This window comes from Festucalex cinctus, chromosome 5 (genome assembly GCF_051991245.1).
Source record: "Festucalex cinctus isolate MCC-2025b chromosome 5, RoL_Fcin_1.0, whole genome shotgun sequence".
Classification (NCBI taxonomy): domain Eukaryota; kingdom Metazoa; phylum Chordata; class Actinopteri; order Syngnathiformes; family Syngnathidae; genus Festucalex; species Festucalex cinctus.
This window is the reverse complement of record NC_135415.1, coordinates 21,700,606-21,728,436: the sequence shown is the minus strand read 5'-3', so window position 1 is coordinate 21,728,436 and position 27,831 is coordinate 21,700,606. Positions and strand designations below refer to the sequence as shown.

The 27,831-nt window shown below is 38.6% G+C and overlaps 1 protein-coding gene across 1 annotated transcript in view; it reads right to left on the bottom strand.

Moving 5' to 3' along the window:
* The window catches only part of kcnip3a (Kv channel interacting protein 3a, calsenilin), a 45,698-nt gene extending 18,751 nt beyond the window's left edge, over nucleotides 1-26,947 (bottom strand). Inside the window, exons 1-5 of the mRNA XM_077522698.1 lie at nucleotides 26,851-26,947; nucleotides 25,578-25,626; nucleotides 19,499-19,574; nucleotides 14,300-14,422; nucleotides 3,287-3,461 (exon numbers count right to left, since the gene is read on the bottom strand). Of these exons, the coding sequence (XP_077378824.1) occupies nucleotides 3,287-3,461; nucleotides 14,300-14,305 (181 nt within the window). The 5' untranslated portion in view covers nucleotides 14,306-14,422; nucleotides 19,499-19,574; nucleotides 25,578-25,626; nucleotides 26,851-26,947. The remainder of the gene's footprint in view (nucleotides 1-3,286; nucleotides 3,462-14,299; nucleotides 14,423-19,498; nucleotides 19,575-25,577; nucleotides 25,627-26,850) is intronic.
* Nucleotides 26,948-27,831: the final 884 nt, after the last annotated feature.

Sequence of the window (27,831 nt, the reverse complement as noted above, 5' to 3'; positions counted from 1 at the left end):
AAACCAAAGACAGGACAAATTGACCCAAGTAGATGACCTGACTAAACTTTCTTGGTTGTTTTATACAAAATGTTTTATACAAAACTGGGAAAGAAAGTTGGGTTCAATTAAGCCAAGTAGACAATCTGACCCAACTTTCTGGGTTGTTTTATACACAATTACCCTACGTTTTTTCTTTTTTTGTCGGAACAACCCAGAAATCTGGGTCAAATTGGCCCAAGTAGACAAAGTAACCCAGCTTTCAGGGTTGTTTTATACAAAATAATTACATTTTTGACTCAAAGTTGGGTCAAATTAACCCAAGTAGAGGATCTAACCCAAATATATTCATTGCTTTACAGAGAATGACCCTTTTTGTTTTCGGTGCACAACAACCCAGAAAGTTGGGTCAAATTGACCCAAGATGTTTTAGAGAAAACAACATATTTTTTTTACTCAATGTTGGCTCAAATTGACCCCCACCCCCGATGTATAACAACCCAGAAAGTTGGGTCAATTGATCCAGGTAGAGAATCGGTCCATTTTTGACCAAACTGTTTTTAGAGTGCAAAACATGCCCTGTCCATCCAACCATCTGTCTTAAAAAACACAGTTACCTTGATTTAGGGTCGTAGATGAGCAAGAGCCTTCCCCAGTGGCAAGCAGCCCAGTACAACCTGGACTGGTCGCCGTCCAATCACAGGGAATATAGAGACAAACAACTGTTCATGCTCATATTTACTTTGGACAATTGAGAATTTTTAATTAAGCTGCATGCATGTTTTTGTTATGCGGGAGGAAACCACAACATTGGAAGAAATCTACGCAAGCACAGGGAGAAGATGACATCTACATATATGATGATCAGAGCTGCTATTCGAACCCTGCCTTGCAATTGTGAGAAAGTAGCCTTTCTTCACAGGGGATAAAGAATGTATATGTGAGTTAATTATATTGAGTCTCATTCAACAGAACAGGTGTACCTATCGTTGTGACCGGTGAATGACCTGCACAAGAACATTCTGTGACCATTTAAATGCATTTTTTTTTTGTCTTCGACACATAAGCTGAACAATACTCACAACATCCGCTCTTATAATATCAGCAGCCATCCACATACATTTGATCCACTCCGACTGCAACCCCACAAGCTGTTTCAACCTCACCAATATTGAGTGCAAACTGCCACTGCTGTCTTGCCACCCCCCACCTCCCTTCATTCAATACACATCTCCATCTCAATGCTGCTATTTTTAGCCGCTAGCCATTACCGTGGTGAGGACTCACCCGAAAACAATACAGCTGAATCCCGCGGCACCCCAGGGAAAGAAATCACAGCCTGGCTGCACTTTCGCCCACCGCGTGACTTGTGTGAGCTGCACTTCCAATCTCTGTGGTGCTCCGTCACGTTTTCTCCTCAATGATTTGCTCACCAGATGCACAAAAAGACCCCAAAGAGCCTTTAGTCAGAGGGAAAGTTCAAACTGCATGAAAAGACTATATTAAAAGGGAAAAACATCCAGAGTCAGATTTAAGACCGCATGTCGTAATGGTAATGGTTGCCCCAGGGACGATTCTAGCATCAGAGGTTTATAGCCAGGAAAGATAAATTTAAAAGTTTTCTACATTTCATCATTTCATTAAAGAAAAGTCTAGAACTTTTTAAGAAAGTCTTTGCACCTAACTGTCAAAAGTCATAAAGGTTGTATACTGTAAAGACTGAGCCACAACAAAAGAGCAATGGATTGGAATTAAGTAACTAAAAATTGACAACCTGAATGGCGTCCTTGCTTGCAAAAAATGTCAGCTCACTCCTGCAGCTCGTATCTCACTGTCATGTGTAGCGAATGTTGCAAACGTAGCGAATTCTGGGTTTCGGTGGGGCTCGTAAAAGGCTGCAAACATTCGCGAAAAAAGAAATGTCCTTGTTGCAAACAGTGTTTCAAAAATTCCTACATTGTTTTGCTAACAGCGGAAAATATTTGCAATCAACCGCGCCTCTGCCGAGTAGTGCCCTCCATTTTGTCTTAATTACTCCACAATGGAATAATCAACAATACACTTAACACACTTAGTCAATGGTTAATTATTTTATCATCCTTCGTACTATTATTGAGGCAAAGAAAATGCAGGTAACAAGAGGAAGGAAAAGAAAGGACGAGGCAGTGAAGAAGAGGTGGGAGGCGCCAGATTTAAGGAAGAAAGGAAAAGATATTTGCGAACGAATGGGTTCTGATTAAGATCAAAAGGGACAGATTATTTTTAAAATACAAATAGTTGGGTCTCTAGAGTGCTAGCCCACCCATTAATTATAAAATGTATCCGAGTACGGTATGTTTTTTTTTTTTTTTTGTGCTCTTTTCCTATTTCTGAAAATGAGTCTGTGAGCGAGTAGCTGTACACTAACAGCATTTTCCTTAATACCCACACCTGGATTGAGTTTCTTCATTCATGACACAATCAGCTAGGCTGTCTGAAGATCCCAAGCCATTTTTACATGATGGCCAAACATCACTATCTGAAACACTATCATACAGAAAAGAACTGTTACACATTTGCTATCATGTCAAAGCTAAAAGATGAGCACAGTTGCACTTAGAGGTTTCATTTCAGCTGCTATAATCATCCAATTTCACCTTTATACTGCTCTTAAAATTAAAATGATTCTTTATTTGCAACAAGTAATGTATCTTTGTTCATCTATGATGCAAGTGACATTAAAGCTGTAGTCCGAAACTGAAACAAGTAGGGTGTGTCAAGTGCACTATAATTATTAATCCTTGAGGTATTTCTTACCCCAAATAACACAGACATGTAATTGAGACATCTGGGAATTATTTTACAGTAAATTATGACCACAAAAAATCAGAACATATCTCCTTTAGGATCGAGAAATGGGAATATGAAGCAAGAGTAACTGCATTCTTGGCACCACTAAGGGGCGCAGTGAGATAACTGAGCAGCAGAGACCAATTTAAGCAGACTGCAAGGTGGATGAAATAAATTGACAGCCCTGACAGTAAATTCCACCTTGCGAGTTTATGAGCAAATAAATGATGGGACAGGAAGTAGCAGTGGAGTCACTTTGATAAATGGGCATAGCAAGTGAGTAATCCCCACGTACTTGACTCTGAGGTGAGCTGAGCAGCACAGTCCAGTCGCTGCCCCCCTGGGAGACCATGAGAGGTCAAGAAGAGGTTCAGCAAATCAATTGTCTGATCAATTGGAATACTGTTGCTCACAGTTGTTGTGCATGTAATCATCTCTCTTGAAACGTACGCACATCCAAACCGGGTCTCTTTCCTACCTTTGTCCTGAGGTTGCGTGCTGGCGATGATCCATTTGACCAGGCAGCATTTCATCAGAGCTTTGCGAGAGAATCGCGGTTTCTGCCACTTCCCGGAGTCCTTCCCTCGGCCCGGCGCGGGCTCCACGCCATTGGCGTCTCCCAGGAGGCTGCCGTCAACCACTTTACCGTCAGCCTGCAGGGAGTGCGGGAGAGGGATGTGGGAGGAAGAGGAGATAAACAGGGAGCGCTCGGGTCAATATGGAAATGGTGACGCCAAGGAGGAGAATTTTGGAATTAAGCATTCGAGAGACTAAAAACCAGTCTGTGATCCGATGTTAATTCATTCACAAATGCTTTAAAAAGAAATTTGTTCGAGTTCAGCTGTGGGCTGTACACTTTATATAGTATCTGACGTGAATTGTTATTTGAATGGGCATATTTAACTGGACTGACACAACGGCTGGACTGACACAACGGCTGGACTGACACAACGGGCCCTATTTTCTTAGACAAGCGCACAGCATAAAAATGGGCAACCTCCTCATTTTTGAATGTGTGTTGGTACACTGTGCTACACTTCGATTTGATGACAAAAAGTAGACTAGATTTTAAACTCGCTATAACCAGGTCTAAGTGGTGACACAGGTGGTGTAATTTGATTTAAAGTTTTGTTTTGTTTTTTGGGGCTTTTTGCTTTTAATGGACAGGACAGCTGAAGAGACAGGAAGTGGGTAGAGAGAGGGATTCCAACCGGGGTCGCCTGCTCCGAGGACTAGCCTCAACACATAGTGAGGGCAGGGTCTTCTGTTTTCACTCAGGAAAATGCACTATATAAATACAGGATTTATACCCATCAACTCCTTCTCACTCTACACATCTGGGCTTCTGTTAATGTGTGGTGGTGATTTTTTCCTAAACCCCCACGCCCCAGCCTGTATTTTGCCATTTTGTGTTTGTTTTGTCAACAGCAGGACATTTCTGTAGACAGACAGTTGTTCACCCCTCCAGCCAATCGCAGAGCAGGGGGTGGCGGGGTGCGTGTCACTCACTGTCGCCGGGCGAATTTGTCGGTTGCATGATGTCACTCCTGCGGCAACTTGACAGCACGCACATATTTTTTATTTCTTTTTTTCACTCAATCACTCACACAAGCTTGAGTGAATGAAAAAAAAAAATAATAATAATATATATATATATATATATGTTGCGGGGTGGGTATAAATCCTGTATTTATATAGTGCGTTTTCCGCCTGATCATGTCCTGAGTGATGCAGTCACACATGGGCAAGTACGTGTTGACACGTGACAGTAACATGTGCCTCCACGTGTAACCACTGACCAAGCATGGATCAAATATCACCTCCCATCTTTAAATGTAAATAAACCCGCGTGGGGGCACCGCTGCTCATCTCATGTCGGACATGTTTCCATATACAACTCCAATTAGTACTGTGTGCAGTCAATATATTTCAATCATATGCATTACGTTGAGCACTCGTAAACTACCACTTGATATTTACTTGGCAATGTATACGAATTATCCCCAAGCAAAATGCCAGCAAGCTTCATTAAACTGATTTTATTTAGGAGACAAAAAGTATACAAACTAAAACGCGTGTACAAGTATTTATTGAAGCAACCGTGCGAGTGAATGTGGTGAGCGCAGAACAAACACAGGCTGTGTTGAGGAGAAGAAACGAAAAGCATAACAGAAGGAGCTGGAGCGAGAACAGCCATTTGATCCCACGGGTGTACGGCCATGCAAATGTCTTTGCATGGAAGAGTCAGAGAGAGAGAGACAGAGAGAAAATAGAAAGAGTGAGAGAGAAAAAGCGAGGCGAGGGCTAGAAGGTCTGTCGGCGTTCCTGGAAGAAGTGAAGTCAATTAGCATAATGAATCCCCGGCCTTATCCGAGAAGAAGAGCAAAGGGCGAGCAGAGGACGGCAGCGTGGAGATGAAGATATGGAAACGCTCGTTTCACTCGCCAAGAAAAACAAACAGATCAACATTCAGTGTGGTTGTTATGGTTGAACAAGTTGACATTTCAATGAGTTAATCACAAAGGCCTACATACACGCTGGACTCCGCAACTCCTAAAGTGAAATTGAAGAGGGGAAAAAAAAAGACTTTTGACCAACTTAATCTGCAATGTATGCTTCCTGAATGTGGCCACGATACTTTACTCCAAAATCATCACCAAACTGCAATAAAAATCAAGCTATTCAAACTGTGTGTACACAATAAACACATTAGCCCAGTGGTGTCCAAACTACGGCCTGGGGGCCATTTGCGGCCCGCCGTCCATTTTTCAGTGGCTCGCAACATATACTAAAAATGGCATTTGACTCAGTTTAAATAAAATAAACAAAACAAAACTGTTTGAGATGGTCAAAGTAAGAAGGGAGGGTATCGAAAAACAGGTGCCATTAAAGGTTATTTTAGTTAACTAAAACTAATGACAAAACTAAAATAAAAAAAAACAATAATGGTACCGAAATAAAATAAAAACGAAAATGCTTTTTAAAAAACGAAAACTCACTGAAACTACATTTTATTTTTACAAAACAAACTAAAACTAACAATAATTAAAGCAAACATGTCTTTTGTTTTAGTCTTTGGTAATTAATTTAATGCATGAGCCTTTGGGGATGATTTTAAATGTGATTTTTAGTAGATTTATTTTGATATAAACCGGAATAATGGCGTTTGAAAGTTTGTCACACAGAAGTGACGTCATCTAGCAGCAGCCAATAGAAAAGCACCTTCAGATGACGTTGCTCCCATGGTGGTTTTTAAATATTGTGCACAAGTAATACACATAAAAAAAACTAATACTAATACTGAAACTAACAAACTAAGCATTTTTTAAAGAACTAAACTAATAAAAACTAACAGAACCACCCTAAAAACTAATAAAAACTAACTAAAATGAAAAATTCCAAAACGATAATAAACCTTTTGCCATATTACAAATAAATAGGTTTATATACTGTAGCATTTTTCTAAATATGCAAAAGCACAAATAAATTATTTGTACAATTTCTCTTCATAACATTATGTGGCCCTTGCGTCCTTCTGAATTTCTGTATGTGGCCTTCAAATGAAAAAGTTTGCATTAGCACTACATAAGCAATAATTCATCCATCCATTTATTCCATCATCCACTTAGTTCCAACCCAGAGGAGCAACATGGGGAGAAAAAAAAAAGCAGAGAATGAATCCGGCTGTGACACGTCTTTAGAGAAGAATATTCCCCAAACTAACAGCTGCAGGCAGACAATGTTTATAACGCGGGGAAATTCTTTGCTACATTAGCGGCTTAGTCACACGCCGCTGAGCACGCCAAGCTACACGACTTACACGGTGAACACGCTGCTCAGCGAGGACCTTCGGTCACTTAATGCATTCTTGCTTAGCCTTGGCCACATGCATTACCACGCCAGTGAATCAAAACAAAAATCTAATCAAAACACAAAGTCAGTCTGAGCCCTTACAAAATGTCCAACAAAATGTCCCTGCTGACTCCATGTTCTCACCCTGATGCTTTAAGAACTCAAAGCACGCGTGCACGCACACGCACTTAAAACTTGTTTCTCGCTTCCTTAACCTCCTATAAAATACTTTGTGGGAATCTTGTAGTATTCATGCTAATTTGCGTATCGCCTTTACGTCCCTCAAGGGGAAATTCCATTTTACACCAGCTACATTTTTTCCAGACATTCCCGCCAACCATTTCCATATTCCTCAAAGTCTCTAGCATTTAATCCGAAGCAGGAGGCTTCAGACACGTCGACATGTGCAAGATTTGTAAGGCAAAATGCAAATTTGAACTGACGGATAGCGGAAAGAGAGGCAGATAAGTGGGGGGTGGGTGAGTATTGTAGAGGCTGAAGTGAACTCGAATGGTGACAGAGTAGAGTGGAAAAGAGCATTAATGAAGACGGAAGTGATGTAAAAAGTGAGGGACATTAGTGCAAGAGAGCGTCCATTAATAAAAGATGTGTTATTAACATTCAGCAGGTCCAAGTCAGATTACATCACTTATGCGCCATTTGTGTCTCTCTGATAATGTTACGCACTTGGAAATACGTATAGAATGATATGCCTGTGTCGAGAAGTTGTACTGCTGTGATTACTATCATTATATTTTTTTGGTGAAAATGATTGAGTCGACATATTGTGAGCCATATTCAAGCATTTGCATGATTTTCACACAGGAACCATAATTGGCACATTAATTGTAAATCAAAATGGACACCACATGCCCCAGTTTAAGGTGGTACAACCATGTTTTTTTATTTGTATTATACGGGTACATAATATCATTATTAACTCTTTGACCGCCAAAAACGTTGAATGACGTTTTCTAAAAAAATCCTAATGAATGCCGCCAAAAAAGTTAATTTACGTTTATTACGTTTTTGTTTTTGTTTTTCTCTCAATGGGCAGCGCAACGTCTTGCGCAGCGCTGCCTTGTCACTAAACAAAAAATATTAGTGTCAAAATCACTGTTGTGCAAAAAAAAATGTGTCTTTTCACAAAAAAGCTTATTTTTCTCTTAATATTTTTGTATTTTCGCTTATGTCACTCAAATGACCTAATTTCAAATGGTGATTACTAAAGAACAGAAGGTAGAAACATACTTTTTTTTTCTCATGAAAGAATGGAATCCAATCTTTCATATGGTATCCACCATACTTATGTCGTCATACCGCGCAATATTCTGTTTGCTTTGAAAGATGAGTGAAAATGCTCCAAATCGACTGGCACCGTTGGGTTTTTTTGGATAACGTTTGGCAGTCAAATAGTTCATAAATTATAACTGACTGCAAAATGACTCCGATTTTTTTTTTTAAATTCCATTCTACACTGTAACATGTGTTCACATCTTATTTATTACACAGGTGATGTTTTTCTTAACATTTAACAACTGCAAACTACTTTTCCACAAAGTCAAACTCTAAATTAGAATCCTCTAATTTGGTTTCTAATTTGGAGGTTCGACTTTAAAACACAGGTTGATCTGATTCAACCTTCCTTTAATTTAAATACCACCATTCATATTTTTTTTTCAGTAGGCAATTGCCTAGCAGTGAAAGAACAGAAGACACTTTTGATAAATAAATAATAGTTTAACAGATGCTTGAGGCTCATTAAAAGTAAACCGGACAAGTGCAAATTATGCTGCATAAATTAGTGAGCAGCACAAAAACAACTTTAAGAAATATATCACCAGCTGGTGAAACATTACAGTATATCTTGTAATATACATGAGTGCATATAAAGTACCCGTATAGTCTCAAATCCAATACAGGAACTGTATCTGACGTTGTCAGGTAGCTACAATGGAACCTCGAACGTCCAAGACAAATATTTTAGAGATAGATCGATGTTATTGTTAGGGCGGATATCGATGATTAGTAACCAAGAAGGTCGATATTTGGAGCTGATATTAACTTTTATTAAAAGGGAAAATATTGGCGTCAAAATTTTAAAAAATACAAAGTCCAACTCTTAACTTTTGGGAAAAAAAATGAGCAAAATTTTGAGTTTTTTTTTTTTTTTAATATACATTTTTTTTTTTTTTTTTTTTTAATCTTACACAAAAGACATCATTGGTTTAAATTAAACTCTAAACATGTAAAATGCTACCTATTGTTAGCTACAGTAAATTGACACCCCCCCCCCAAAAAAAAAATAAAAAAAATCTAAATATCTGAAAACTTACATTTTCACTTATCTTAGAGGTTTTTTGTTTTGTTTTTTGTTTTTTTACTTTATGGAGTCAACTGAATTTTTAAATAAATAGTTCCCTCAAGTTAACACAGATTTAAATTGATCTATTATCATCTTTCAAATTATTATTATTATTATCCATCCATCCATCCATCCATTTTCTTGACCGCTTATTCCCCACAAGGGTCGCGGGGGCTGCTGGCGCCTATCTCAGCTGGCTCTGGGCAGTAGGCGGGGGACACCCTGGACTGGTTGCCAACCACCCACACTCACACGCACACCTAGGGACAATTCGGAGCGCCCAATTAACCTGCCATGCATGTCTTTGGAATGTGGGAGGAGACTGGAGTACCCGGAGAAGACCCACGCGGGCACGGGGAGAACATGCAAACTCCACCCAGGAAGGTCCGAGCCTGGACTCGAACCGGAGACCTCAGAAGCGGACGTGCTAACCACTTGACTACCGTGCCGCCCTATTATTATTATTATTATTATTATTATTATTATTATTATTATTATTATTATTACTACTATTACTATTATTATTATTTTAAGACTGATATCTGTCATGTCTGGGCCTGGGCGGAAGAGTTCACGACCCGTTACGTGTCTGTTTGGGTTCTGATGTAACAGCATCCAGTTTCAACTGTTTTTTTTACTATGTGACAGTTTGGTGAACTCTAGTGAGCTGTTCTAAGGTCTTGAGTGACCTTTTTATAAACAGGGGTGACAAATACGGTACCCAGATTGCATGAGAAACTTGTGGGCCTGTTCTGAAAATAACTCACCAATGATAGGAGATTGTGATTTCCTAGGAATGTTGTGGAAATTATCATTTGCCGTAAACACTTTTAGAATTTTATCAAACTAAAGTGTTGCATATTGATATTTATCTGTTTAGTAGTCTTTGTCGTGATTGGTGACCTCACATATATAAACAACATTGATTATTAATAATATAATTAAAGGTAAACTGAGCAATAGTTTTGAATTGCACACAATTCTTTTAAACGCAGCTTTTACATTGGATTTAATCGGACTGTTGAAGTGTCTGTAATACATTAAGTGAACGTATTGCTGGGGAGCAAACAGGGAGCGCATGTTGATGTTGGAGAGCTGATACTATTTGTGTGCGGACAGCTTGCGCTCTCAGTCAGTGTGGCTGTCAGTGCGAATCAGAGGGGAGGGAGGAAGGTTCCGTCCATATGGAAGCCAAGCTGTGTGTGTGTGTGTGTGTGTGTGAGAAAGCATACTATATTGACGTGTGAGCCCTCATGTGGAGGAAGAATTAATCCTCTCGGGGGCCCTCGGGGCAATAGAGGAGCCGTGTTTCAATTATCCGCTCCTCCTCGCTGCAGAAGGCGCGCGCGCATGTGGCATTGTGTCACCGAGGGTTGTCACTCGTCTTGTTTGGACCGCATCGACCGCTCATAACCGTGACATGTGAGGCCGGCGACGCATTAATTGATTACAGATTGACATTTCTACTGCTGTTGTCGTTTCACCTCACCGCTCTTTCTTGATTTGAGGGTCGATAACACCTCCCGGTGCGTCATTTGTTTTCTTAAGCCAAATCACGAAACACTGACAATAAAAACAACTGACTAAAAAAAAATAGCTGCTAAGCATCCTGTCAGACGTTGCTGAACTTGTGACAGAGGCGTTTGATGGCCGAGCCTGGGTACGGTTACGTCCTGTTAAAAAATTCAACGAGTCTAACCTTACGAATCACGCCACCTATTGAACAGGTGGTTCCATCAGACACGGCGAGAGGCGCAATGTGACGCCCTGCGTTCGTGTAGCTTAGTACGCATGACGGTGGATTCTTTCACATTTGTTAAGTGGGTTCAGTGAGGTTCGGGTGTGTGCGTATTGCATCAATACAGGCCTGCAGAAATGTGTGTGACTGCTCTAATTGGTGTACACTTGACTTACTTGAAGACAAAGTCCAGCAAACAAACAAGTCTAAAATCATTAAAGGGACAGCAACATGAAAAAGCAACTTTTTGGAGCTTTTAGCCGTGTTAAAATGCAAATTCCTCACCAAAAACATGACCGAAGTGGTGTTTTCCTCCATTCGTGCCGATCTAAAAATTTCTAGGTCATTCTGCTCTCCAAGCACCAGCCCCTCCCAACCTGAGAAAACGAGTGAGTGCTCACTTTATGACATCATAAAGTGTGGATTGGACCCACCCCCGCACTGCCTCTGCAGACTAAAAGCATGCCCACTTTCTTTGAGACCTCCATGAGATACTGACAAAAGTAGCCTTTATCAGTAAGCATTCTGTCCAAATGAATTCAAAGCAATCAATTATCATTCACAGTCACACTGTCAAAGGTAAGATTTAATCATTATATGCCTATAGTTAACTTTTGGAAGGTTAAAATACCGTGGTGTAATTCCTTTCAGTGGGTTACACACAAACTGATCATCAGGCCAAATTTGAGAATTTGTGACACCAAAAATAAAACAAAATTAAAACAGTGCAACATAAATCAAACAATTCCTTCATTAACTCATTTGCTCCCAAAAACATATAAAAACTTTATGTGTTTTTATGATAGAGCATAGCTTTGATGCAGCCTCTGACCTGAAGAGGTCGCTTAAAGCAATGGTACTTATGATTAAAAAAAAAAAAAAAACGGCCAGCAGGTGGCAGCAGCGTATAAGAGATCAACCAGGGCCATGTTGCAACAAGCTCTTTTTGCCACTGTTTTCATCAAGTTTTTGATAATGATGAAACTTAGCTATATTCTAATGCTAATTGCTGCAAAACGGAAAGGGGGGTTAGCACGTCCGCCTCCCAGTATTGAGAACTCGGGTTCGAGTCCAGGCTCCGGCCTTCCTGGGTGGAGTGTGCATGTTCTCCCCGTGCCCGCGTGGGTCTTCTCCGGGTACTCCGGTCTCCTCCCACATTCCAAAGACATGCATGGCAGGTTAATTGGCGCTCCAAATTGTCCCTAGATGTGCTTGTGAGTGTGGATGGTTGTTCGTCTCTGTGTGCCCTGCGATTGGCTGGCAACCAGTTCAGGGTGTCCCCTGCCTATTGCCCGAAGCCAGCAGGGATAGGCTCCAGCACCCCCGCGACCCTTGTGAGGAGGAAGCGGTTAAGAAAATTGATGGATGGATGGATGGATGGATGGATGGATGGATGATTTAATTGAAATTTTATGGATCAAGAGTACTTGTGGTACTATTAATACTAGCATTATCATATTGAACATCCCAAATGATTTTTTTTTTAATCCGCTTCTATTTTAAAGAACGACACAAGCCAGAAATTCTCTATAACTGCTAATGATGCTGCACTTTGTGGGTCCTGCCATTGAAAGATTGAAATGAATGAAAACAAGAGTCTTTGTCAGCATCTTGTGGCTTTCTAGCTTTCATTTTAAATATTTGGCAACGGGACAGATTGCCGACTTATTGTAATTATTTTGGGACAACAATCTGTCTGTTTGGCTCAGCGAATGGACTTTTATCAGGCTCACGCACACACACGCGCACACACAGCAGATGTAACAGGATGAACTCATGCTTGGCTTTGGTCCTTTGAGGGCATATGAAATAGAAGCACATTTGATGACAATGCTTTGATGCAAGTAAACTTACAGCCACAATAATAAACACATGTCTATCAAAACTGAACATTATCATCATTATATAACATTTTGTCTAAATATTTACAAGTTTGTAATTACCTTTCACAACTACACACATATACATATATATATATATATATATATATATATATATATATATATATATATATATATATATATATATATATATATATATATATATATATATATATATATATATGCGAAATCGCCAACAACCGGCCTAACCCGTTTGTGTCCAGATTAGCACCATGCTGGTCACGAAAATAGAGTCCCATGTGTTGAACAGACAAGTCCACTAATTGACGTGTTGACTTTCTGAGTCTGCATTGACATTTAGAGCTTAAAGTCGACTAATTGCCAATTATGTGTTTTTGGCATCTCATCCTCCAATGATTCGCCCGTCTGCTGTCAAATGGTAAACAAGCCAAGTATGAAAAATACGCTGACTGCAGATCAGCATAGTGTTAGCTCCATCTAATCTTTTGCAGCTAGTTTTAAAAGATTTGTTCGTGAGTGTGGAACCATGTGAAAGGATGAGGAACAAGAGAGCTCCATTTTCCGCACTACAATTTAATAACATGCATGTCTGATGCACAGACAACTTAATGCTCACGACAACTTCCTTCAACACTTATAGCAGCACAGCAGTGATGGGAAAATGAGGCTTCGTGAACCACCTGTGATATTTTTTCTCTCCTCAAGATGGTGCACTTGGTTCAAACATGCTTAAAGACAAAGTGGAAATTCATTACATTCTCACTGCATCTTTAATTTAATAAATCCACTGCATCATCAAGAGCACAATCGAGAGAAGTAAAAATAATCATGCAAGTGGTTCATGAAGCTTCATTTTCCCATCACTACGCATCTGGCATCGGATCCTTTTGATTGTGCCAAGGTACAGTAATGGTCATGGGAACAATGTGCACATCGACCGGGTCTTAGCAATCGGTTTAATTCAGTTTAAACTGATAAGAAGTACAATGTTCTGCAGCCTGACGAGCAGGCCAATGAAGAAAACAGTGCATCCGTCTCTCCACTTGATGATCATCAATTACTGGAAAAGCTCCTCCACATCGTCCCGCTCTTATTCCCACAAATGAGCGTTGCCGACATTATGCGTGCATTAAACATTTGACCTCAGACAAGACTGTAAATGTAATTTATAGGTCTTATCGGTGGCGTGTGTCCAATGTTAGCAGGTCAGCGTTTGATGCCCCGGACCACCGACGCTTCATTCCCTGCAGCTTTTCATGAGCAATTCCCCTTTGCAAAGGTGTTGAAAGTCACTTTGCGGGGCTTTCACTTTACTGTCTAACAGCCGCTGATTTATACTCGCCGCTACACTCACGCCTGACGACACAATCCGCTGTTTATAGATTTTCAAGTCAAACTCAAAGAGGAGGGAAGAAAGTGAAGAATAAAGAGGAGGAGTGTGAAGCAGGAGAGGAAGATGCCAAGTGACACTTGCTGGAAAAGCGTCTGCGGGGTTTGAGTGCAGTAGCGACTCATCATCAGCCGCGCAATTACATAACTTCACCTCACAAGTCATCAAACGCTCACGAACGCTCCAGATGAACACTTTAAACAACAGCAGCTTTTGTATTTTGCCAAGAAAATAAAGCTGCACTTCTGATTTCTCTACATGAAAGACGTCAAAAGTTGTCTTACCTGCATGATGTTTGTTCGGGGTGCTTCTGCTCGCGTGTCCGCTCGTCGCGCACCTCAACCTCCGACTGACGCGCCAGCGGAGTGGATGCGAAGGAATGCAACGCGGAACACGCACACACACATCTACATAGAGAGAGAGAGAGGAGAGGGAGGGGTGTGCAAGTGTGGATTTTCATCAGTGGGAGCCTAATGACGCGGAAATGTGGAGTCAACAGGCGTGCTGCGGTTATAATGTGCAAAGCTCGAGAATATCCCCTGGAGAGGTTTCGCACCGCTACGCATCACCAAAATGCATTGACACATTTGAGGGAACATCCTGTGGAAAGAGAGTGTAGTTGTGTGTGCGTTCACACAATGCAAAACACCTAAAAAAAAAATATATATATATATATTTTTTTTAAACCTCACTATATTTAATAGGGGATATTCTATAACACTTTTTTCCCAGAATGATACCAGGACTTGTGCTCAACTCGAGCTGGCACCGATACCAAGTACCGATACCACTTTTGATAAATAAAATTTCCCTAAAAACATATCAAGATAATTTTAAGGAAAGATCTCTATATCCAAAGATAGCATTTTTCTTTACAATTGTATTTAATTAATGGCAATTTACTCGTAAAATGGTCACAAGACGTACTGCAGCAAGTACCAATACTGTGAAATAAAGCCATGTATCACCCCAATAGTATTACCTGGTATCGGTACTTGCCCATCCATAATATTTCAGCACTTTTCAAATGAATTCAGTGGCTAACAAGCATGAGTTCCCCCATCGCGACTATTTCACAACTTGAGCACCTTCATTTACAGTCGCTTCATAAATAGTTTTATTGACTGATTGATTCATTTGCATCTGTGGTTATCAAGCACAATTGCTAGCTAGTCATATATACACCCCGAAAACGCACATTCCCTTTGGATAGTGCACTGGCATAGTAGAGTGCCTTGTTATCCGCCCTGAGTGCTCGGACGTCATGCAGCAAAAGGGGGAAGATTGAGAAGGGGGGAATATATATATATATATATATATATATATATATATATATATATATATATATATATATATATATATATATATATATATATATATATATATTTTATGTCAAATTGAGAGCTCCTATGTTAAAATGTAACTTGACCTGTCTGGACTTGGAACAGTGCGTTTTAACAAAAATTACGCATTCATATTTAAAAAAAATATCGTCTCCCTTGTGAGGTTTGTTCAAAAACATCTAATTCATTCTATAATTGTTGATGACTTGAAAATTATACCGAGTGCTATTTTACATCAGCTGTTTTTTTTTTAAATCATAGAAAAAGCACCATGTCATAATTCTTGAATATTTTCTGTTGCTGACAAATTTCTGCCCCACACTTCAACTGGGCCCATTTATCAGTAATAAAAACTTCAGCTTAGTTTGAGCTACAATGACTTAATTTGCGACAATATGTTATGAATATAGTACTAAATCAATACTTCTGACAGTGTCCCTCAAAAGCTAGTGTAAAAGCAGTATTCTTGGATTGGAAGTCATTAAATTGTGCAGGTGTACCTAATGTTTTGGCCAATCTATATATACCCACAATCATGGGTGAGAAATTTATACAATAATGTGCAACTGACGAGAACAATAGACTTAAAAAAAAAAAAAAAAAAAAAAAAAAAAGCAGTTAATTTTCTTCCAAGGCGTACTTCAAAGACCCGTGATGAATATGATGATGCATTCAATGTCCCAATTTGTGTTGAAATAGATGAAAGCGGGTGTTAGGCAGTGTTTAAAAATCAGACTGCGCAGCAGCGCTTGAAGGCGGCACCTCACATTCTTCAGCTGCTCTCTCTCCTCTGTGATCGCTGCAGCCAATTTCAGCATGTCAAAGGAAGGGAGACCCTTAGCCTGTGTGCATGAATGTGTGTATTGCATTAGATTACAGTATGTGATTGCCAAAAGCGATGGCTACAGAAATGCAATTAAAGCTCTGCTGGAGATTTTTTTTTTTGTACTCAATGAGGAACTTGACGACCTTGGCTGAGATGTAAAGTAGTAATCAAGCCGGGTCAAGTCTGCTCACACATCCCATTGATTGAATAATGAAGAGCGGAGATATGTAAATAGCCTGCAGGATCAATGAGGAAATGCCATCTGTCAAAATAAAACGGCGTCCGTCCTGTTAGTTGCAAAAGCTCTCGATGCGTTTTCCCGGAGGAGCTTGTGCCCACCAAAATTGAACTTGTGTTATTTTTGTCGAAAAACGAACAGCGACATTGGAAGGATGCTCGCAATACATATGGCAATTAATGAGGTTTTCCTCAACATAAAAATCATTTGTGCTGCTCAACCAATTTCTAAAGTGGTGATTACTACTGAAATAGAGTCAAATAAACATACAGATAATTGTGGGGAATGCTGAAGCATTATTCTCCACACTTTTTTGCTGCTAACATCTCCCACATAATACTTCCAATGTACACTTATCAAATTTCAACTAGCTTCAAAAATTCACGCCTCCCGGGGTATATATCATCTGATTCCACATTACTTACAGTATTTGCACAATTTAACATTTAATATAAACTTTTACCCATTCATTTTAAATGAGACAGACATTGAACTTTTTCTAAGTATCACTTTCCACGCCCACTTCCATACATATAGCGTATCATCATTACCAGTAGTGATGTAACGGTAATGGCAATATCGTAATATTAAAACTGCCACAATATTGTCGTCGTCATGTTCACAATATTTAAAGGGAACACATCTGTTAAAAAAGTCAGGTTGATTTCCACTTGTGCAGTTCTAGCACCCTCTGGTGGCTAGTTTTTTTTAGTGCAATTTAATTTTCATTAGGGATGTTTTGGCCCTTCTATGTTTAAAATCTACACTAATTGTCAGGTGAAAGGGAACGTAATACACCTGGTAATTTACCAGGTGTCTGATACTGCTCGGTCGCACAGTTGGTAAAGTCCATTGCCCAGTAACCAGGAGGTCATAATTTCAAAATTTTTCTCTCAATTTATTTCATAAGCATTTCACATGCATTCAAAATCTTAGCATTCAGCTTTCAGCATTCCCATACAATTTCTCCAGAAATTGCACTTAGTCTAGTTAATAATGTAATCAATATTTGAAGTATCAAATTGTCCTAGGAACTTTTGGACTATTGTAAGTTGCAAATCAGAACATAAGCTTCTTAAATAGCACATATGTTGCATGCTGAGGAAGAAGACAACATTTCATCCACAAATCCGCAGACAAATAGTGTCACTCTGCTGGCACAGAAATCAACTCCTTGATGCAAGCACTCAAGAAAAAGATTATTTTTTTTAAAGACAAAATATGTATGAATATTTGGATGACTAGCATCACTGTGTTTGACATGAAACTAAGATCTTTGAATGAAGATAAAAAATAAAATAAAAAAAATAAAAAAGATAAAATATATATATATTTTTTTAATTTGGGCCACTTTGAGTTTTCAACACTAATCTGATCATATTTTCTGTTTTGGAGAAATAGTCACAACTGAATGATATGCTTCTATATATCTGACACTACTCCACATTACTGAACAACAAAACAACCTAAAAGATTTCCATGTATTCTGTATCTATTTTTTGTTCCTGACCGCAACATTCTCTAAACGCTTATTATCAGCACAAAGTTTCCACTCCCTCTCTCGAGAACGTTATCTTTGAAAGATCTTTAGTAAAAATGTGTGGTTTTCTGTCTTTTTGCCTTGTCAACATGCGCGTCCTTGTGCGTCTTATCTCCATCGTTGCCTCTGTGGGCTCCCGCTTTATCTTTGCCTCAGTGACTTGGTCTAAAACATGCACGCTCCTCTTCACAAAAGGAAACACACATACTGACTAGTACACTGCTATGTTGTTGGTTTATATTTTGGGTTTTTTTTTTGGACCAAACAAAAAACCCTCAAAATCGTCATCCACCCTATGCAAACAAGGACATGACGTTCCCAATCACTAAACAATTCATCAGGTACATGAACTGAGTTACAAAAGCTGTTCAATTATTCTGCTTTAAGAGATTATAATAATGCTTACTTGTGAATATATTAAGTTAAAAATAAGATTATTTTTGTGGTTATAAATAGTCTGTAGTGGCATAGAGCAGCACTGCATCATATCTGATTTGTTTCTAAGTGGTGGTACACATTTGTTGAGATACAAGCCATCGTTGGGACATTTATTTGCTTTGACTTGCAAGCAAAAATTTGACATACGAGTTTCATAACTAACCACTGTTTGGCACATAGTCAATAATTAGGGTTGAAGATGTTTATTGCTGCTCCTACAACTAGAAGGACTAGCAAATAGCATCTATCATACCATTTAATAGGGATGTGCGAATGCCGTTACCAGCCTTATATTGAGGTGTCAGGTACTAGTTAAAAAAAAATAAAAAAAAATGCGCACGTCATCCTTGGCAGTAGATGGCGCTAAACTGGCATTTTTACACATCTGTCTCAGAAAGAAATGTCTTTGCTCATATTTTTTGTCATTGTGCTAAATGTGGAAATAGAAAAAAGTATTATAAATGTAGTGTAAACTGTGTAAGTTGTGTCCTCTTCCCTAGTATCCAATTGACGACCTCAAACTGAAACATTTCTTGACAATATGTTTTATGTAACCTCACTAGTCTAAACATGACATTCTGATTAATATTACATATGTGGAATACAAGTTATAATGCAAAATCCAGCCATTTTTATCCATCTCAGGTGGCGGCCATTTTGCCACTTGCTGTCGACTGAAGATGACATCACAGTTGCTCAGGCAACGACCAATCACAGCTCACCTGTTTTCTGAAGCTGGACCGTGATTGGTTGTTACCTGAGCAACTGTGATGTCATTTTCACTCGACAGGAAGTGCCAAAATGGCTGCCTTATGATATTGATAAAAAAATAAAAGAATAAATACAAAAAACTGCTGGATTTTGCTGCTTAACTCATATTCCACTAACACAATATTAACCAGAATACCATGTTTACATAAGTGGGGTTGCATACAACATATTATTGTCAATACTTTTTTTGGGGGCAACATTCTGATTAGCCAAACACTTCTTCCTTTTCGTTACTGTAAACAAACAGAAATGCTCGGCTTAAAGCATGTTACATCTAAACGTGTGTGTGCTCATAATAATGATGATGAAAGGACGGTCAAATCCTGCCTGCTTCCTGCTGAGCGTCAGAGCGGAGATTCCCCAATAAAACGGCACACAGCTGGTATACTGCTCATTTGCTCTCCTGGAAGAATTAACAGAACACACATATAAGGTGCATGTCAAATAACACACGCATGTGCACATAGCAGCAGCATCTTGAGAATAATTCGCCCCAGAGATGGATTTCATGTTTCTATGGAGAAGATTGTCTATTTTTAGGAGCGATATAAATAGATCTTTGTGTCGCTCCGAGGCTTGCATCGCAAGTCTCGATGTACCCAAGCATGCTTTACTGTATCTTTTCCCTCTTTATGGAGCTGGTGCTGCTTGCCTTATAATGATTCATTGAACAGTGAATCAATGCATGGATGAAAGTTGAAGGAATGATTGACTCGCACACAGTGCGACGAGGCTGTGATGTCATATTCATCAGAATTATCACCTTTAACATTAGGCTTTAATATACTACATAACACATGAGCAGCACAGTTTGGGACGCAGACACAAACGAAGGCAAGGGGCACCGCACCGGTGGCTTATTACGGAGGTAGGTTCGGGGGGGTGAGGCAGGGACCAACTTTGTAGCCGTGGAAACAGTTGCTAAGGAGCAAACTGTGGCATCCCCGGACTCAGAGGGACAATTCTACTCGGTGGTCATAATATTAGGTACACCTTTGCAGATTGGATGGCAAAACAAGCTTTGACAAAAAACATCAGCTTTCATTAAGTTTTATCAAAGTCATTCATATTTGCAGTGGTGCTTTGAGATGTGACTTTAATCTGTTTAATTTTCTATTTTTGTTAAATTATTAACATATGGAAGTGTATTGCATTCAGTTGGGGGAAAAAAAACTTGTTTTTCTGGCTATTTTTTTTCGCAGAGCTTTGTTTTTTTGTGTATTTCTTTTTTATTTTCTGTTTTTCTGAAAAATGTTTTCTGTTTTACCTAATATATTTTCTGGCATATTATTATTATTATTATTATATTATTAATAGTCCAAAAAACAGGAGGAAAATTACTCTGAAATTTTTTTTAAAAAATTGGAAAAAAAAGGGGGGGGAATTATTTAAAAAAAAAACAACAGAAAAAAATACTAAAAAAAATTAAATAAATAAAAAGAAGAAGAAGCTGATGTTCTGTTTTTTTTTAAAGTATTTTTTGTTTTTTGTTTTTATTACCTCTGAACTCCAAGTTGACTTGCAGACTCGCTAATGGCAGACACTTTCCCGCATACCTCCAACGTACCTTCAACTTAATCACTCAGTTAAGCTTACTGGGTAAGTATATGAACATGTCAATCTACGGAAGCGTATTTCATGAAAAAAAAGTGTCCACCATGAGAAAATCTGCAACAAGTCAGTGGTTAAAAAAATTACTCCAAAAAACAGAAACTGGTGCTGTTTTTCAGAATATGACTTTCTGCCCCCCCTTTTTCCTGACAAATTTTTCCTACTGTGTCTCTGAATACCACGCCCCCCCCCCCCCCCTTTTCAGATTTCTCTTCTTTTTTTTTTTACATAAAAAAATAGTCAGATAAACATTCGTATTAACATACTATAATATTGTGCTTATATAAATATTATAAAAAATAAAGAATTAAACATTTGCCAAATTATTTTCTTTAATTCAAAGGACATTGTTCTGCTCTTTCTGGTGTACACGCCTTGACCACCTGGGGGCAGTATCATACAGACACAGACACACACGAAGAAGAGTTTCACAACCAACTCAGTGAGCTGCAGTAAAGAGGACGTCAACCCAAACATTTTTTCCACAATAATGTTCTATGCAGCCCCACTAGTCAAAACGTGGTATTCTGATTAATATTGCGTTTATGGTATATGAATGAAGTAGCAAAATACACCCGTTTTGATCCAACTCAGGGTCATTTTGTCACTTGCAGTCAACTTTGCTCACATCAATCATGGCCCAGATTTCTTGTGTCACATTACCAAAAATAAATCTAAATTCTACAAATATTATCTAAATGCATTATGTGGGCTGTTTGTGAGAATAAAGGTGCTAGAATCATACGCTTAAAATAAACATGATGTTCACGAGACCATTTTCAGCATCACTGGCTTGGAAATAAAAAGTAGTTATTCATAAAAACAAAATCCAAATCACTTATCTACTGTTTGTCCCTAATATACAAATTAGGCTTTAGGTGATCCTCCCGCATGTCGCCTCCCTTTCATCCTCCTCTTCCTCTGATTGGTAGCCTTTTTTTCTGTGCAAAATCGCCGTGACAGAAGGCAAGGACAAAGAGGACATGTCATTATTATGCTAATGCGAGTGGGGATGACTTTAACGTGAGGAGCACGGTCACAAATACACGCGTGCCTGCTGCTAGGCTCGTCGAGTAAAATCAAAGGGGGCTGTCGGGGGTGGTGTGATTAAGGGAAGGGAATCCCTTTATATCCTGGCACCTGGAATATTTGAACACGTGTGTGTGTCGTAGCCATGTGCCTTTGAGCATCAATAATCCATGCGGGCTGTGCTCTCGTGGAGACAGCGGAGCTCTGCGGGCTTATGTAAGAGAGTGTCACAGGTCTGGAGAGCGGGGCGGGGTTGGACCCACCCGAACCCGCTGACGCGCTTTCAAAAGCGGCTCGTGATGAGTCTTGCGATGAGCTCGCTCGCCATAAGTAACTTAACAGAGACCCTTCGTTAAAAGACATCCTTGTGACAGACGCGGCACCACAAATGTCATCTCAAAGACAAAGTTTAAAGTAACAATTCTAGTGTTCACATATTTTTGAGAATGTAGGGGAACCAGGGGCGGAGCTACGTGGTGGCCAAGGCTGTGGCCACCCCCATACGTTTATATTAACTGCATATTTAAAGAATAAACACTGAATGTAAACGTACAGTAAAATATTTATTTTCGAGCAGTTTTGCATGGTAGTTTGGCAGATTTGGCAGGGTTAGGCAACGGCGCATTGAACAATGCCATGATTGGCATTATCCAAGTTCTATTTTTGTCTCAATGGCTGTTGTCAGTTTTGTGACCAAAAAAAAAACACAAAAAAAACATTCACACATACAGACAATTTAGAGCCTTCATTCTTTGAAATGTGGGAGGAACATGCAAACTCCACACAGGAAGCTCGAAATAGAGATTCCAAGTTGTGAGGCAGACGTGTTGACCACTATTAAATCACAAATAATTGATCTGTTCAAACTGTTGCCATCATAAAAAATTAAAGTCAATATTTTGGGTCAATTCTTAACATTCTTAACTACCTATTACACATGTGTAAAATAAAAAACAATCAAAATAAAATAATAAAATAAAAATAAAAAATATAAAAATAAAATGAAAAAAATAAAATAAAAAAAATAAAAATAAAATAAAAAAAAATAAAATAAAAAAAATAAAAATAAGCACTGACTAATAAAACAAAAAAAAATCTACAATAAAATATAACTACTCACTCTTTTATTACATTATTTATTTTCCGTGTTGAAGCAAAAATGTGTGGTTACATACACATTATATACATACACAAGTTAACAAAGTGCTTTGGAATAAGAAGATTTTTTTTTTACCAGAATATAACTGTTATGTTCTGAGGTTGGATCCCAAAAACGCAGATACAAATAAGACTAACTATTTAATCACATCAAGAGGCGTGGAACAAACTTGACTAGACGACAAACAACGAGAGTTGCACAGAGGAACAGAGGTAATAATCTGACAAAAACACACTTGTCAGACAGGCTTATATAGACAAGGGAATCGATCTAATTGGTTGTGGCTAGACATGTGGGTAACAGGACTGACATGGAATTATCTGATTGGCTGTTGACCGGAGAAAGAGATTAAAGATTCCTGACATCATGTAGCTTCTGACATCACATAGTGGCTTACCAGTTGAAACTAGATGCTGGTGACATCAGTTCATAACAGACAATTAACCTCACGGTCATGACCCAAACATAACTCTTGCATGACAGCAAACAATCCTTACATAACCCTTGCATGACGCTAGTCATGACAATAACTTGACAAGTCAATCACCCTTCTGGGATATCAACGTGACTGTCAAGTCATTTTAGCTGCTGTGGAGAGACAATTATGCGGAAAACCTCTATTAGGAAATGGCTTTGCAGGTAATGATCCCTCCATTCCAAAACTTCAGGTTTTTTTTTTTTGTTTTTTTTTTCTGGTGGAGCTATTATTGGAGGATTTGGAAATCTCTTAATCTTCAAATTTTCAACTGACTATCTAATAATTTACTGCCACTGCCATGCTATTCCAAGACTTTTACCTTTCTCTCTCTCTCTCTCTCTCTCTCTCTCTCTCTCTCTCTCTCTCTCTCTCTCTCTCTCTCTCTCTCTCTCTCTCTCTCTCTCTCTCTCTCTCTCTCATAACGCATTTGTTTCTTTTTCAAATTAAACAGGGGGAACAAATTAAATAAATAATAAGTCAATTTTTTAGGATTACGGTATTTTGTGATTTTTATTTATTTTTTTTTTTTGCATGTGTAAAAAGCTACTATTAAACAACTTTCTCCACACCGAGCGAGATAGTCTGCATCCTTCTTATCTCCCGGGCTAAAATCCCCTGCCACTGTAAAGCAATTTAAAGGCAGGCCAGACAGAGAAGAAGGAGAGATGAAGGAGGGCAAGGGCAAGATAACAGGCTGGAGATCAGGTGATAGGAACAGAGCAGGTCATCTGAGAGTTCCACATAAAGGAAATTCAGCTATGTATAGCCTTATGTTCACAAAACATTTACTTCAGCGTCCTCCGCGCAGTTTATACCTACTTCATTAAAGAAACAGCTTGCACGCGCAAATTAATTATACGAGCAATTGCCCTTGTGAGGTTTGTGAAGAGATTGGTGTTAACCCTTTCATCAACGAAGGAAGCACATTTGGCAACCTGAGTTCAAACTTTATTATGAAGCACATGATTCCCCCAGCCGATAGGTTAACAGCTACAATAAGCAAAATTCGAAATAACACATTAATATGCTAAGGCCTTGTTCTGCTATAGTGTTGTTAATAAGGAAAATATTTGGGTAAACGTCATAAGAAGAGAAACTACATAGCCATCATTAAATATGTGAAAAGATGCTAAAATGAATAATCAAAGAACAAAAACATTTGGAAAAAGTCCAAAAGTCCAAAAATAATGACAGCAATTTCTGTTTTTTTTTGTTTTTGATAATTAAAATGTGTATATAAATTAAACACAATATTATTCTAAAAAGGACTATTAGTATTTCATATGAATAAATTAATACAAATATCTTAAAAAAATAAAATTAGTATGAAAAATAACAAATAATCATCATCATCATCATCATCATCATCATCATCATCATCATCATCATAAAAGAGTAGAGATGTAGTAGGTATAATTACAAATAAAATAAATACACTGCACAAAAAAGTGAAATAAAACTAAATGAGAAAAACTTATTTTAAGTAACTAAAGAAAAGGTTCTCAAACTTTTTATACCAAGTACCAACTTAAAAACAAATACTGTAAGAAAGCCCATCAAAGAGTATCATAAGCCACTGTACTATGCACAATTTACTCATTAACACAGTTAATATTGAAAACAAAAATACTTTACCTAAGTAATGATTTAATTAAAATGGATCGTATATAATTGTTTTTTAAAACATTAAATATTAAATATATTTTAAGTTAGTACTTGTTATAAAAAGTTTGAGGACCTTGTCTTTAAGGTTACTTAAAATAAGTTTATACCGTCGACAGCACAGAGCAAAATGGCCGCCCCCTGCGATCTACAAAAACAAGTGGAGAGAGTGATTCTTTTGTGTACCACTAGAGGGCGGCTGCAGTGGCATCCCACATCTGCCTTGACCAGCAGGGTTCAGTTAGCGGGCAGACTACAGGCTTTGCATGTACTGCAGTGTCGTTCTGAAGTCAGTAATGTTGGGATAAAGCAAATCTGCTACTACAGTGCAAAACTCAATTATGACTGTGCCTTTTTCATTTTGCTTTCAGGAAGTAATTAAAGTGAACCCGAATGTCAGTGGTTAATTAAACATCTTAAAATGACTGCAGCGTTTTTATCAGTATTATCATCAGTGGAGTACTTACAGTACTTTGCCTCAGAGGACACGCTCGCCTTTCGCTCACTCAGGATGTCCTGTTGTGGAAACACACAAAGAAAAGGGAACGTTTCAGGACACCGGTGGTGACTGGAAAGGATTTCAAAACTCTGGTTTTAAGAATTATGATAGAAAAACGTCCATCAGGCGTATTTGGTAGAAATAAATCCATCCACCCAAAATAAAGCCATCCCCCCCTTACATCTTCCTGAAGGCTCATACAGTTGAGCCATTTCATCAGATGAATTTTCATATTGCAGAATGAGGATTACGCTGGCAGACACTTTTAATCTGCTCTGCTCGCTCTCTCCACCAGTCATTTATTTGACACTCCATTTTTATTTAAACCAGGAGGCTGTATTCAATATGACTTTGATCACTTGCATATAATAAAAAATAAATAAATAAAAATAGTAATCATTTATAGCGTACCCTGAACTGGTCAACATCCAATTGCAGTTTTCAGCAAAAGCTAAACATAAGAGCACTGTATACACCAGTGATAGTGAACTCAACTCAGAACATGCAGCAGTTTTAGTGACTAAATCTTCCAAAAAAAAAAAAAAAAAAAAAAAGAGGCTTCAAGCTGTTTAATGTCACACGCAGTTCAAGTTTAAAACTACATAAAACACCGACAATTACACTGTGTGCATTTAAAACAACCACCAGTCTGAGCCTTTAAATCTGCCAACTTAATGCTAGCACATAATGGACAGGCTAACACATCTGTTGTGGTTTAAACGTTTTGTTTTTTTGTTTTGTTTTTCAATTATTAAAAACTGATTTACGAGTGTGATCATAAATATAACAGAGTATTTTATTCTATTAAAAAAGACAAACTAGTGTGAAGCAGTCTACTAAAAGCTATTAAAGCTTCCCACCAAAGAAATGTAGCAAGCTAAGCTACAATCAAATGATGAAAGTAGCTAAATTATGTCAAAGCTACTTCAGCTGGGTGGTGCCTTTTTAAAAGGGAAAAAAGAACATTTAAAATTGTTCTATAGGGGAATAAATATAAGCTTATCATTTCCCCGGTGGCAGTAAGGAAAATCTGTTGGGGTGGTGGGGTCCAATCTCCACCTGGGCCCCGTTAGGATGATTGGAAGATCACTCGGCTGCTGCTGCTTCCAAGAGAAATCCACAAATGAGCCCCTTTGTTTTGTTTCAGTGTTAAACTCAAGGTGGTTCCCCCTGCACCAATTAAAAAGATGGACGATCTCAGGGTGGGAGGTTATCGCATCATTGGAAGAGATCAGACTTACCACAGCTGTGTCGACTGCGAACTTCACCAGGATGTTGAACGTCTTGTGGCCTTGGCTTGCAGTCATTTGTTGAGGGAATACGGCAGGGTGCACACCACACATCTGACGGGAGATTAAAATAATAATTATAATAGTAATAATGATATTAACTTGTTAGCATGTTGAGCTAGTTCCTATCACTTTTGTCTCCAGGCTTGCGTGTTACACAAGAAATCATCGACAGAACTGCCGAGGATATTTCAATTTAATTAATAGTATGCTGATAGGCATGCTAAGCTTAATTAGATGCTATCAGAACAGGCTGCAGCCTAATGTGTTTTGGGGCATAGCACAATTATTAGATTCAGAGTACAGTATAGTCGTTCTTTATTAGTCCTACTTAGTTTTAATACGTGCATATAGAACAGAAACACAACAACCAAGGGGAAAATGTGTTTAGAGTAGGCGCATATTAGAGATAATAAAATATGTAACTAGTAAATAATGCCTTAAATCATCAAAACAACCACAACCTTACAGAGTCGATACCAGGAATGTAGAGAAGGCTTGATTTAAATTAAATTTAGCCTAGGCTGCAAATTTGCATATTTAAGTCATCCCAAGGACCGACAATATGCTAAAAAAATCCACCAGTTGACACGACAGGCAGATGCAGTGAGAGCTAAACCAGATTAAAACGCTTATCGAAACCATTAAAACGATCAACGATGGTTGATGGCTACCTTCCTGGGCGGTCGCGTAACTCTCTGGCTGTTTGCCTCCTAAAAGTGAATGATGTAATTTCTCTGAAACGGAATTCCAAATCGATTTGTCAAAACTGTGAAACATAACATTAAATTTCTAAAACAAAACAGCGACATCTGGTGGTCACACGCGCTAAGTGACGTCAGTGATTCCATTTCGCACTTTTTTGGCGAGATTTTAAACTTATTACAGCGGATACTTTTATGCGCGCCCCAAACCACTTAGAAACCTATTTGG